Source organism: Otolemur garnettii, unplaced genomic scaffold (genome assembly GCF_000181295.1).
Source record: "Otolemur garnettii isolate 467f Iridium unplaced genomic scaffold, OtoGar3 scaffold00025, whole genome shotgun sequence".
NCBI classification, from domain to species: Eukaryota; Metazoa; Chordata; class Mammalia; order Primates; family Galagidae; genus Otolemur; species Otolemur garnettii.
This window is the reverse complement of record NW_003852420.1, coordinates 2,108,332-2,121,155: the sequence shown is the minus strand read 5'-3', so window position 1 is coordinate 2,121,155 and position 12,824 is coordinate 2,108,332. Positions and strand designations below refer to the sequence as shown.

General features: G+C 38.6%; 1 protein-coding gene across 1 annotated transcript in view; it reads right to left on the bottom strand.

Annotated features, from left to right (window-relative positions):
* Positions 1 to 12,824, bottom strand: part of TASP1 (taspase 1) — a 302,109-nt gene that overhangs the window by 285,599 nt on the left and 3,686 nt on the right. The window contains exon 2 of the mRNA XM_003788007.3: positions 2,607 to 2,790. Within this exon, the coding sequence (XP_003788055.1) occupies positions 2,607 to 2,715 (109 nt within the window). The 5' untranslated portion in view covers positions 2,716 to 2,790. The remainder of the gene's footprint in view (positions 1 to 2,606; positions 2,791 to 12,824) is intronic.

Sequence of the window (12,824 nt, the reverse complement as noted above, 5' to 3'; positions counted from 1 at the left end):
GTGGGGCCTGTGGCTCAGTGAGTAAGGCACTAGTCCCGTATACCATGGGTGGCGGGTTCAAACCTGGCCCCAGCCAAACTGCAACAAAAAAAATAGCCGGCCATTGTGGTGAGTGTCTGTAGTCCCAGCTACTCAGGAGGCTGAGACAAGAGAATCACCTAAGCCCAAGAGCTGGAGGTTGCTATGAGCTGTGATGCCATGGCACTCTACCAAGGGCAACAAAGTGAAATTCTTGTCTCTTAAAAAAAAACCTCTACATGGAATAAGGATTTGAATTTTTGTCCCTTAAATACATAGAAGATATATACTTCTGCACAACCAATCACTCTATGTGACCTTCTCATAATTTAGAAATGGAGGTCACTCTAATCCACACAATATCCTTTCATAACACAGATTTCCAACTTTTACTATTGGCCCCCAGCAACATCTTATGTTTCTGAGAGGTAAAGTCATGATAGTCACACAAAGTGACACTTTCCAACTAATCAAAAGCTCTATGTTACTGCTTGTTATGAAGTTCAGACCCTTTCTTGTACATTTTCCAAACATTCACTCTGAACACAATAACTCTCTGGGTACTGTGGAATTATTTACATAAATATGGTGTAGTAGAAAGAACAAAGACCAGGAATCTGAAGACAGCAGTTGTAGTCCCAGGTCTACTTTAACTAGTTTACTTTTGTAAATTTACCTCATTTCTAAAAGCCTCCGTGAAAAAAGGGAATTAAACCTATTATGGTATTTTTCAGATTCACTGGATTAAATTCAAGTAAGATTAATACTTGGCTGTCCAGTCTAAATAGAGACAAAGGTTAATGACAAGGCAGGACAACAGTCTCACAAGAAGAAACAGGTCCATTTCTTGCTCCATATCAAAGTTAATACTCTCAAAACTATGCACATCCATAGTGTATCAATTTTTTTTTTTAAAGTTAATCTTGCTCCCATTATGCTTGACTGTCTCGGAAAAGTTAAAAGGAGACCTAGACACTCCTCTCTTCAAGGTCACGAAGTTTAGACTCTAAATGCAGAGAATATAAGGTTGGGCGTGGTGTCTCATGCCTATACTCCTGGCACTCTGAGAGGCCGAGGAGGGAGGATCCCTCAAGCACCAGAGTTCAAAATCTGCCTAAGCAAGAGGGAGGTCCCACCGCTACTAAAAATAGAAAAATTAGCTGGGTGTTTCAGAGCCTGGAGTCCCAGCTACTTGGGAGGCTGAGGCAGGAGAATCTCTTGAACCCAGGAATTTGAGGTTGCTGTGAGGTAGGTTGATGCCATTAAACTCTAGCCTGGGGCAACAGGGTGAGACTCTGTCTCAAAAATAAATAAATAGGTCAGGCACAGTGGTTCACACCTGTAATCCTAGCACCCTGGGAGGCCTAGGCCAGTGGATTGCCTGAGTTCACAGGTTCGAGACCAGCCTGAGTCAGAGCAAGACCTTGTCTCTAAAAATAGCCGGGCTTTGTGGCAGGTGCTTGTAGTCCCAGCTACTCAGGAGGCTGAGGCAAGAGAATCACTTGAGCCTAAAAGTTTGAGGTTGCTATGAGCTATGATGCCACAGTACTCTACCAGGGGTGATAAAGTGACACTGTCTCAAAAATAAATTAATTAATTAATAAAATAGGCTTGGGGCCCATAGCTCAGTGGTTTCAACACCAGCCACATACACCAAGGCTGGTGGGTTCAAACCAGGCCAGCTAAATAACAAGGACAACTGTAGCAGAAAATAGCCGGGTGTTGTGGCAGGTGCCTGTAATCCCAGCTACTTGGGAAGCTGAGGCAGGAGAATCGCTTAAACCCAAGAGTCTGAGGTTACTGTGAGCTGTGACACCACAGCACTCTACCGAGGGCAATATAGTGAGACTCTGCCTCAAAATAATAATAAATAAATAAATAAATAAAATAAATGCAGAGAAATAAAAATGGCCAAAGGGAAAGAGCCTGCTGAGCAGAGCCGCACTGCTCTGAAACCCAAGCCCTTGCAAAGGTAAGAGATTCAGAGATTGAACATCTCTGTCTATCCTCATGGTGTTCTAAAGTAGACAGATCACGCACAGGCTGATGCAGTGTCAAGAGCACTAGACTGAGATTTAAGGGCCCACTTAGATGTTTCTTAGCCTGGCTTTAGCACCAACTAGCACTGTGGCTGAAGTCACTTAATATCTCTGGTCTTAAGATTTCCCATTTATCATATCAAGAGGCAAATTAGCTCTAAGATTGTATAATTATGCTCTAAGATGCTTATAGTCTAGTAGGTGGGTCAATAAAATGTTTGGCAGCATTATTTTTAAAAACACAAACCAGACTTTAAAAACTACTTTACCTAATTTTAACATTACTTAACTTAAATATGGTGTAAAAGTAAATAATAGGGTAAAGAAGTGAAAACGACATAGTTAGAACTACCCTTACAAGACCTCCCAATTAGGGGCTAAAGAACGTTCTCACTCGATTGAAGTCAAAAATAATCTCTTTAGTTCCATCTACCTTGTAGCAGTTTGCCTCCTCCAGATATGAAATGTAATTCTCAGTGTACTCCAAGGCAAGAGGAAAGAAAAAAGTTAACATTATTGTCATCTCTCACTCACCCAGGAAGGGCTTACCTGCATGTACCAGCACAAAGCCCCCTCGTTTCTCTTTATGGGATTGCTTTTCCTGAGACGATCTGGAAGGTAGCCCTTCTCCAGAACTCATCCCCTTCTCCATGGTCATTCTCCAAGATTACCATCTTCTACTGGGAAAAGGGCATATTTCCATCCAAAAGTAACTTGCAGGAGAGGAATTATCCTAAAGGAAAATAGGCAGAGATGACATACGTTTCTTTCTACCAACAGACACATTATGTAACAAATTCATGCAAAGATAACTTTCGAAATTCCTATTTTTTTTTTTTTTTTAAAGACAGAGTCTCACTTTGTCACCCTCGGTAGAGTGCTGTGGCTTCACACTGCTCACAGCAACCTCTAACTCCTGGGCTTAGGTGATTCTCTCGCCTCAGCCTCCCAAGTAGCTGGGACTATAGGCACCCGCCACAGCGCCCGGCTATTTTTTGTTGCAGTTTGGCTGGGGACCAGGTTCAAACTCACCACCCTCAGTATATGGGGCTGGCGCCCTATCCACTATGCCACAGGCACTGCCCTCAAAATTCCTATTTTTAAACGTTATTTAATTGGGTAATACAAAGAAAATTTTTAAGTTATTTGTTAAAAGTTATTAAAATCATTAAACTGAGTTATATTTTAAAAAAGTTAGAATTTAACTCTGTCCACTAATAATACTTGCTTGAAGTTATATAAACAAAATAACTGTTCTAAAAAGATCTCATATTGAGTCCAAAGATATTTTATCTTTTTTCTATCTACATTGAAGTAACCCTCAATATAACTTAAGTATCACCTTCTACTCCCTCCAAACCAAATGCTAATAATCTCTGGGACATTCTGGAATCACAAGCTGTGCTGGCAATTATCACTGAGCTTTAGGAATAAAGCAACATATACAAAGTCACACCTGTCTGCGAAGAACCTCTTAAGTAAATCAGTTTAATGCTTCCTAGCCCAATTATAAAACACAAAGGTTAACAAAATTATATGACTAAACCAAGAAAAATTAAAATAACATTTGTAAAAATACTTGAAAATTTTCACGAAAAGTATTATTTCTGAGGTTCTCCACCACAAATGATGAAATACAAAATTTAATAAAATAAATTATGAACAACTTATGCCACAAAGTCTCTAATTTTATTACCAACTCACAAGCCTCTAGCAATCTTAGCTTAATAACAATAACGACAGCAAAACATATTTCAGATTAGGAGAAAATGGATCATTTAAAAATCAGTAGAGAAATTTTAAAAAATCCAAGAGTGAGGTGTTTAAAACTACTTAAATGCCTAGATTCACAGTTAGACAAATCTGCTGAATTGGGAAGGCACTCTTTCTGCTACAATATAAAACCTAAGTAGAAACATAAAGAAGTGACTTAGCTGCTAAGTCCAAAAAAATGGTGCTACTTACAGCACAGTCTGCAGTCCAATGTTTTCTACCAATACACAAGAGATTATTTTATTAAAATACAGGAGAACCTCTGCAAATTGACCACCCAAGGGACTGTAACAAATTGGTCAACATACAGAGGTGGTCAATATAAGGAAATGAGGCCTACTGTACTGATACAGACATGCACTCTACTTTCTTATACACAACTTTTATTAGAGAATATCATACAAAATCATACACAATCAAAACTCAGTAAAATCATACATACAACATTATACAAAAATCAACACATTTACTCTTTTCTTATGGTTTAACCAGGAGTGTCCAACCCTTTTTCTTTTATGTCCCACATTGCAAACGGTCTTAGGCCATACTGATTAGCAAAAAAAGGTCTGTGCATACTTTTCGTGATATCCAACAGCACAAATAAGCCAAAAAAGTCTTCATAAAATCAGCCCACACGCTACAGACTGGACACTCCCAGATTTTTTCTGAAAAGAGTCAGTGTTGGTCTGTTTCTTATTCTTATTACAAAAAAAGCACTCTCAATGCTGGATATGCCACTCAGCATACCTGGACATTTTTGCACAGTAAGAGTTCAACTATATCATCAATGCCTGATATCCTTTTCTTTTGGAGTCTGCAATTTGTGTCATCCTCACTTCTAACTCCATCAGCTGCTCCCTGCACTTTGACACTGGCCTGTACTTTGAACAATATCACTTGGAAAATTGCTTCTGGGTCAGGTTCATTACAGGTTGTCACTTCATTATCCACTGCAACAAAACCTTCAAAATCTACTCCTTCAAATTCTGCCATGGGAGATGGACTATCTGATGATACCAAAAACACTCCTGTATCATTTCTGGTGGAATTTATTCCAAGTGGTACTGATCCAGAGGACAGCATCCAGAGTGCTGACACAATGGATGAAGTTGCTTCCACAGGTGAACCACAGGTTGTGTTTTCACTTTAAATGTTTTGACGATGGTTTGGTCAAGAGGTTGGATTTTTTAGGTTGTATTTGAAGGCAGAAATTTCAGTGTCACATTTGTGAAATGATTCCCTGGTGGGTGGCCAGGACAGTCATCTCCTGTCAGTAGAATAAACTGTTGCTTCTTCATTTCCTGGTCAATACCCTTACCCACTCCTCACATAGAGCACCCATCATCCATGCACATTTGTTTGATCTTCAAGTGATGAGGAGGTCTTCTGGCTTCTGTTCTTGAATGCACGTGCCTTTGCCAATTTACCAATCAGCAAGTTGCTCTCTGGTTGAGCTAGCACAAAACAAAACTGTGGAACATTCTTTATAAAGTTTTCCACTCTTAACATTTGTCAGCCTTCACAACAAGGCTCATGTCAGGTATCCCCTTCAAAAAGATTCTACGCTCAAGAAAAAAAATTAAATTAAAATAAAATAAAAAAAAAAGATTCTGCACTCATCAGCATTAAAGATGTCATCATGTTTGAAATCTCTGGAAAAGCCCAAACTTTTTGATGAACTTCCATAACTTTTATTGGAACTTCATTTCATTAGCCACACAAGAGTTTCCGGGAGATATATGTCACACTTTAAATTTCTTGAGCCAACCACTTGATGCTTGGAGATCTGCCACCCCAAATTCCTGTACAAATTTTCTAGCAACTTCTTGGATCACTGGCCAAGAGATTCCGGAATTAACTGCCCTCATCCATTTGAACCAGCTAAACATGGCTTCACTGACTTCATCAAGGGAAGTTACCCTCCTTTTCTGCTGGAGATCTCTGTTTCCTCACCGTATCTCCCTCAGTAAATCATGTTTACATTTTTGAACACTGCTAACTATAGTCCTGCTAACACCAAAATGTTCTGCCATCATTCTTTGGCTGCTGCTTTCCAGGAAATGTAAAAGATAAATCTTTTCCTTCAATGTCAGTTCTTTGAGCTTTTTCCTTTTAGCCATGATATACCTCTATTAAGTGTAAAATTTTTCAGTAATTGTAGGATATACCTACAATTCAGACAAGTGCTTCACTTTGAAAGAATCTTCCCTAACAAGTGAAAAGCAATAGGATGTTAGGCCTAATGCAACATGTGGTAATAATAAAACATGAAAAAAGAATTTATACTAAAGAAAATACAACTAAAGAGCAAGGCTCATACCTTCTACTCTTTGGTACAGAGTAGATCCAACTGGTCAAGATGTAGAGGGTAATTGTGTGTCACAGTCCAAGCAGTCAAAATACAGTTTACAGAAATGGTCAATATACAGAAGTGAGTCTTCCATTGATTGCATGTGGTCTATGTCTGGTCTATGAAAATTGGGTCAAATTGACCACTTAAGAAGGTGGTCAATTTTTGTTTAAGACAGTCTCAAGCTGTCGCCCTGAGTAGAGTACCATGACATCACAGCTCACAGCAACCTCCAACTCTTAGGCTTAAGCAATTCTCTTGCCTCAGCTGGGACTACAGGCACTCACCACAATGCCCAGCTATTTTTTTGTTGTAGTGGTCATTGTTGTTTGGCGGGCCCGGGCTGGACTTGAACACACCAGCTCTGATGTATGTGGCTGGCGCCCTAGCCGCTTGAGCTAAAGGCGTCACGCTGAAGGTGGTCAATTTTTTCTGCTAAATCTAACAAAAATTAAGCTTTAATTTTTATCTTTCACAGATTCAAATTTCAATTTTTTGGGGGGGGATTAAAGCTTTTTTATTTTTCCCCTTTTATATTGGTTGGCAAACAGATTGAAAAAAAAAATTACATTGAAAAGTTTTAATAGTTGGTCCTTTATAAGGTGGCTATCCCTGAAAAGTACTGATACACGGTACTTTTAAATTCCCTTAATTCTTGGATAAAAAGAGTTCATTTGGCTGGGCACAATGGTGCACACCTCAATCTTAGCACTCAGAGAGGTCCAGGTGGGAGGACCCCTTGAGCTCAGTTCAAGACCAGCCTAAGCAAAGCAAGACCTCATTTCTACTAAAAATAGAAGAATTAGCCAGGCTGCTGGTGAATGCCTGTAGTCCCAGCTACACAGGAGGAAGAGGCAGGAGGATCACTTGAACGTGGGAGTGTGAGACTGCAGTGAGTTTGACTGAGGCCACAGCACTCTAGCCTAGGGCAACAGGTGAGACTCTGTCTCCAAAAGAAAAGAATTCTCTGAATTTTTATTATGTAACACTTCATTTATGAGACAAATACTTTATAATCAAATATATACATATACACATAAATATACACATACACACACACTGTCAAAATAGTTACATAGATTAATGTATACAACCAAAAAAATTTCATTACAAAAGTGCTGATTTTTATTAAATAACAATATATTTAAATGACTGGCTTTTTTGTTTTGTGGTATTGACTGTCTTTCTAACCATGTTTTTTTCCTAATAACATTAAAAGAATCAGCCTCAATTACCTACATTTTATTTTAATGATTTCTCTCTTTCTCTTTCTTTTCTCTCAGATGGGGTATCACTTAGTCATGTATCAGCAGACAAAGAGGCATTTAGTGATTCATCTGCGAGCCTACACACCATCATATCTGTGTCAGGCAGGCAAATCTGCCCCTACCATGAAATGAGCTTGGGCCTACTAGTCTAAGAGCATGAATACAAAGTAAAAACTCAGGCTTTGGAAAAGATCTTTCTTAATGTGAAAACACATCTAAGTAGTATAGATTATTAAATAAGGTACTCTGACTCACTATCATCAGACATTTTTTTTAGAAATAAACTATAGAATGTTTATTATATAGTTAATGTATGATAATTATTATACATTACAAAATATTGGTTATAATTTATTCTCTTAATCATAAATTATAAATGTTATTTCTAAAAAATATTATTTCTGAAGATATTTACATTTTATGATTAAGAAAATAAATTATAACCAATATTTTATAACATGATAAAATAGGTATTTTAATAAGATTTTAAAACACTTCTGCTCAAAGTTGTGTAAAAAGAAAGAAAATTCGTAAGACAGATTAATATTTTATTTCTTGACTAATCTATCTTTAACCAGGGACAATCTGAAATATATTTATTTAGCAAACCATATAATCTCAACCAACTCCTCTAAAAATGCTAACCCCAAAGTTCTGTTGGACTCAAGTAGATAGGCTATCCAATATACAACTCTGGCCTCCTACTCCCAATGGTTATGAAAATGATTGCAATTCAATTAGAAGTAAAACAATTTCTACTTTAACATCAGTTTTTGTTTAACTCAGTACTCATTAAATCCATGACTTATCTAAAAAAATAAAGAGTTCCCACAAATAAAAAAAGAAACAAACAAAAAAAACAAATGGGCAAATCCCTCAGTTTACAGAAAATTATATAATGGTTCAAACAGATAAACAATGCCAAACATCACTAAAAAGAAAAATAGGAAACAAAACTATACTCAAATATCCTTTTTTAACCTAGATTAGCACATATCAAAAGATAACATGTTTTAAGAGTACACAGAAACGAGCCCTCATTTGGCACCACTCAACAGGGCAATTTGGCAAAATCAATCAAAATTAGGATACAGACCAACAACTTTTTTTTTTTTTTTTGAGACAGAGTCTCACTTTTCCCCACTTGGTAAGAGTGCCGTGGCATCAGCCTCAAACTGTTGGGCTCATTTTTTTTTTTTTTTTTTTTTTGGCAGAGACAGAGTCTCACTTTATCGCCCTCAGTGGAGTGCAGGGGAGTCACAGCTCACAGCAATCTCTAACTCCTGAGCTTAGGCGATTCTCTTGCCACAGCCTCCCGAGTAGCTGGGGCTACAGGCGCCTGCCACAATACCCACTCAGCTATTTTTTTGTTGCAGTTTGGCCAGGGCCAGGCTCGAACCCGCCATCCTCAGTATATGGGGCTGGCGCCCTACTCACTGAGCCACAGGTGCCGCCTCTCAGTTTTTTGTTTTCAGTAGAGACAGAGTATAGCTTTAGGCTCAAGTCATACCTCAGCTTCCCAGGTAACTAGGTCTACAGGCACCTGTCACAAAGCCCAGCTAATTTTTTTTTCTATTTTTAGTAGAGATGGGGGGAATCTCGCTCTTGCTCAAGCTGGTCTGAAACTCCTCAGCTCTAGGGATCCTCCCACCCTAAGCCTCCCAGAGTGCTGGGATTATAGTAAGGATTATTATACCACACCTGGCCTAGACAAACAATACTCTTAATGGAAGTGATTAAAAATAAAAGCAGCCATTGAGAAGAATGAGGAAATGCGATACACAGATATTGAACAGTTTCAAAGACAAAGATATATAGTAAGTTAAAAAGGCATGGAAATAATCCAAATAATCATGGGACAGAACAGAAGCATATGCAGTACCACATTTGAGGGAGGAGGAGGAATAGTGTTATATTTACATATGAAAACTACAAATCTGGCTCAGCACCTGTGACTCAAGTGGCTAAGGCACCAGCCACATACACCTAAGGTGGTGGGTTCGATTCCAGCCCGGCCCGCCAAAACAACGATGACGGCTGCAACCAAAAAAAAAAAAGCCAGGCGTTGTGGCAGGCATCTGAGGTCCCAGCCACTTGGGTGGCAGAGGCAGGAGACTCACTTGAGCCCAGGAGTTGGAGGTTGCTGTGAGCTGTGATGCCACAGCACTCTCCTCAGGGTGATAGCTTAAGGCTCTGTCTCAAAAAAAAGAAGAAAGAAAGAAAACTACAAATCTGACAGGACAAATCAAAAACTAGCATATTAGTGGTTACCAGAAGAGATCTGGATGACTAATAACAAAGGTGAGATAGAAATTTTACCATTCACTCCTTTGTACCTTTTGAATATGAAACATCTAAATGCACTACTTAAAAAAAAATGTTTTTATTCATTCATTTACTTAATGAGAACACTAGGTAATGAGCTAAGCCCAAGACCCAAAATAGGGCCAGCCGATGAGATCAGACCAAAATCGATAGATAATGCCATACTCTGAAACTTCTATACATTCCTTCTCCCTAAGAAAGAAATACACAAAAAGCATGGCCAAGCGACAATATTGACCCAAGGGATCTTTTTTGCTTTTCTGGATCTTGAACTTCTGGGATGCACAAACTATACATAATCCAAATTGGGCAGAAAAAAATATCATAGTATTTAATCTCTAAAGTTAAGACGAGAGAGAAAAATAAGTCATCATCACTATAGATTAGCATCAAATACCACTGTGATGTTTTCATTACATTTGTAATCATTATTACAAATTATTTGAAATTAACATAGCATACTTACACCAATATACTGATCCACAAGAAAAATGCCTACTACCTCAGCTAAGCTTTGAAGTAACATTCAGTATAAAAGGTTTCCAATGAAAGGAGATGCATAGACATGTAACAGTTTTACACAACAAAAAAAAATTCCATAGATTGTTTATATAATACCTTTATTTTTGAATAAGACATTTGAATACTGACATTTTGCAATGTCCTACTACTAATGATACTGAAATTATTAGGATGGACACTGGTAACTTGTTCATCTTCTGGAACAGTTGCTGAAAAAGTTATCATACGACCTAGCAATCCCACTCCTAGGTGTATACCCAAGAGAACTAAAAATGTCCACACACTGAGTGGAGCCTGTGGCTCAGTGGGTAGGGCACCGACCCCGTATACTGAGGGTGGAGGGTTCAAAACCAGCCCTGGCCAAACTGCAACAAAAAATAGCTGGGCCTTGTGGCAGGCACCTGTGGTCCCAACTACTCGGGAGGCTGAGGCCAGAGAATCGCCTAAGCCCAGGAGTTGCAGGTTGCTGTGAGCTGTGTGATGTCATGGCACTCTACAGAGGGCAATAAAGTGAGATTCTATCTCTACCAAAAAAATAAATAAATACAATACAATAAAATAAAATGCAGACTAAAAATGTCTGCACGAAAGCGCAGCACATATATATTAACAGCAACAATGCATAATAGCCAAAACAACACAAATGTTGAACTGATGATAAACAAAATGTAGGTAGAATATCATTCAGCCATAAAAGAAATGAATTACTGATACATACTAGAACATGAAAGAACACTGGAAACAATGAAAAAACCATACACAAAAGGCCATATATGGTATGATTCCATTTATACAAAATGTCCAGAATAGGCAAATCTACAAACAGTAGATTAGTGGTTGTCTAGGGCTAGAGAGATGGGGGTGATGGGGTGAGAGAGGAATGGGGAGTGACTGCTAAGGGAGCGGAGTTGTGGGGGGGGGGTTTCTGTGTGGTGATAAAAATGTTCTAAAATTAATTGTGGTGATAGTTGCTCAACTCTGAACCTATAATACCACTGAACTACACACGTGAAACAGCTAAATTGTCTGATACATGATTATTTCTTAATAAAGCTGTTTTTAAAAAAAAAAAAAAACTTCTTGCTTCCCATAAATTTTATCTTTTCCAAGTTACTAAACCCAATGGCCTTTTCTTAATCCGCCTGTACCCTCTGATTATCTAGATCAGGCATCCTCAAACTAAGGCCCGCGGGCCACATGCGGCCCACCTAGGACATTTATCCAGCCCGCCGGCTGTTTTTGCCACTGCTACCTGCCCTGCTTAGCAGCCGACTCGTCCCAGGGCCCGCAGTCCAGCCCTCCAACAGTCTGAGGGACAGTGAACTGGCCCCCTGTTTAAAAAGTTTGAGGACCCCTGGTCTAGATCACCTGCTCTCCTTGGCAAGCATGCCAGTCTACTCTCTTATACCCCTTTCACTTCACTGTCAAATGTCTCCTTCAGTAACTTCATTTACAGTCAACCTTTCAAAACTATGTTCTCAGTAAATTAGGTGATTCCTATACTGTATCTTTTGTCTTGAGCTCTAGCCACAAATTTTCTGGACAGCTCAATCTAGATCCTCCTTACTCTTGGTCTACCTAAAACAAGCTTATCTTTCCCCCAAAATTTCCTTCTTTGCACATTACTTCTTTTTCTTAATAGTGCTACTCTTTCTAACTCACCTTAAAGTCACTTTGGAGAGCTTCCAAGTTTCTAAATCCTACAGATTTCTCCCTCAAGCGTTTAACTTCCTTTTCCTCAACCCCGGTTCTGCCCATAATACCTCTCTTAGCCTGCTACAAAAAGCATTTTAACACTTCTCACCAAATTCAAGCTATAATAAAACAACCATCTAAAAAAGACTGCCAAAATAAAGCTCATAAAGGACAACTCCAACCAAAATAATACCATGCCAAAAGACAAGAGTAAGCAATACATATAAAAGAGGAAATACAAACTAGATGTCCAATATCATAGAAAGAAAATTCAAATAGAAACAAAACTGAAATTTTTCTAATTAGCACTGTAGTACCACTATAAACTGATGTAACCATTTTGAAAAGGAATCTGTCAGTATCAAGAGACTTAAAAATGTATAATTTTGCACCTAAATACTATCTTTCCAGGAATATTGCATGTGTAAACTAGTCTATACAGACACAAGTTAACTGTACCAAGGATTCCCCCAAGGCAGCAGTTCTCAATCTGTGGGTCGCAACCCCTTTAACGATGAAAATACATTGCGGCATTAGAAGGTTGAGAACCACTTCTAAGAGCAGCAGACTGAGGGGCAAAGATGAAAGAGAAGCTTGAATTTCTCCTAATAACATTTTTTATTTGCTTTTTTACTTGTTATTATCTAGTGATAAGAGATGATTTAAGTATGTCATCTTTAGACCAAAAGAAATACAAATTAATTTGATTATCAAAGCCAGGAGAGAAGCTCAAATAAAATACTGGAGGGAATTTTCTTTTTTTTTTTGAGACAGAGCCTCAAGCTGTCCCCCTGGGTAGAGTGCTATGGCTTCAGGGCTCACAGCAACCTCCAA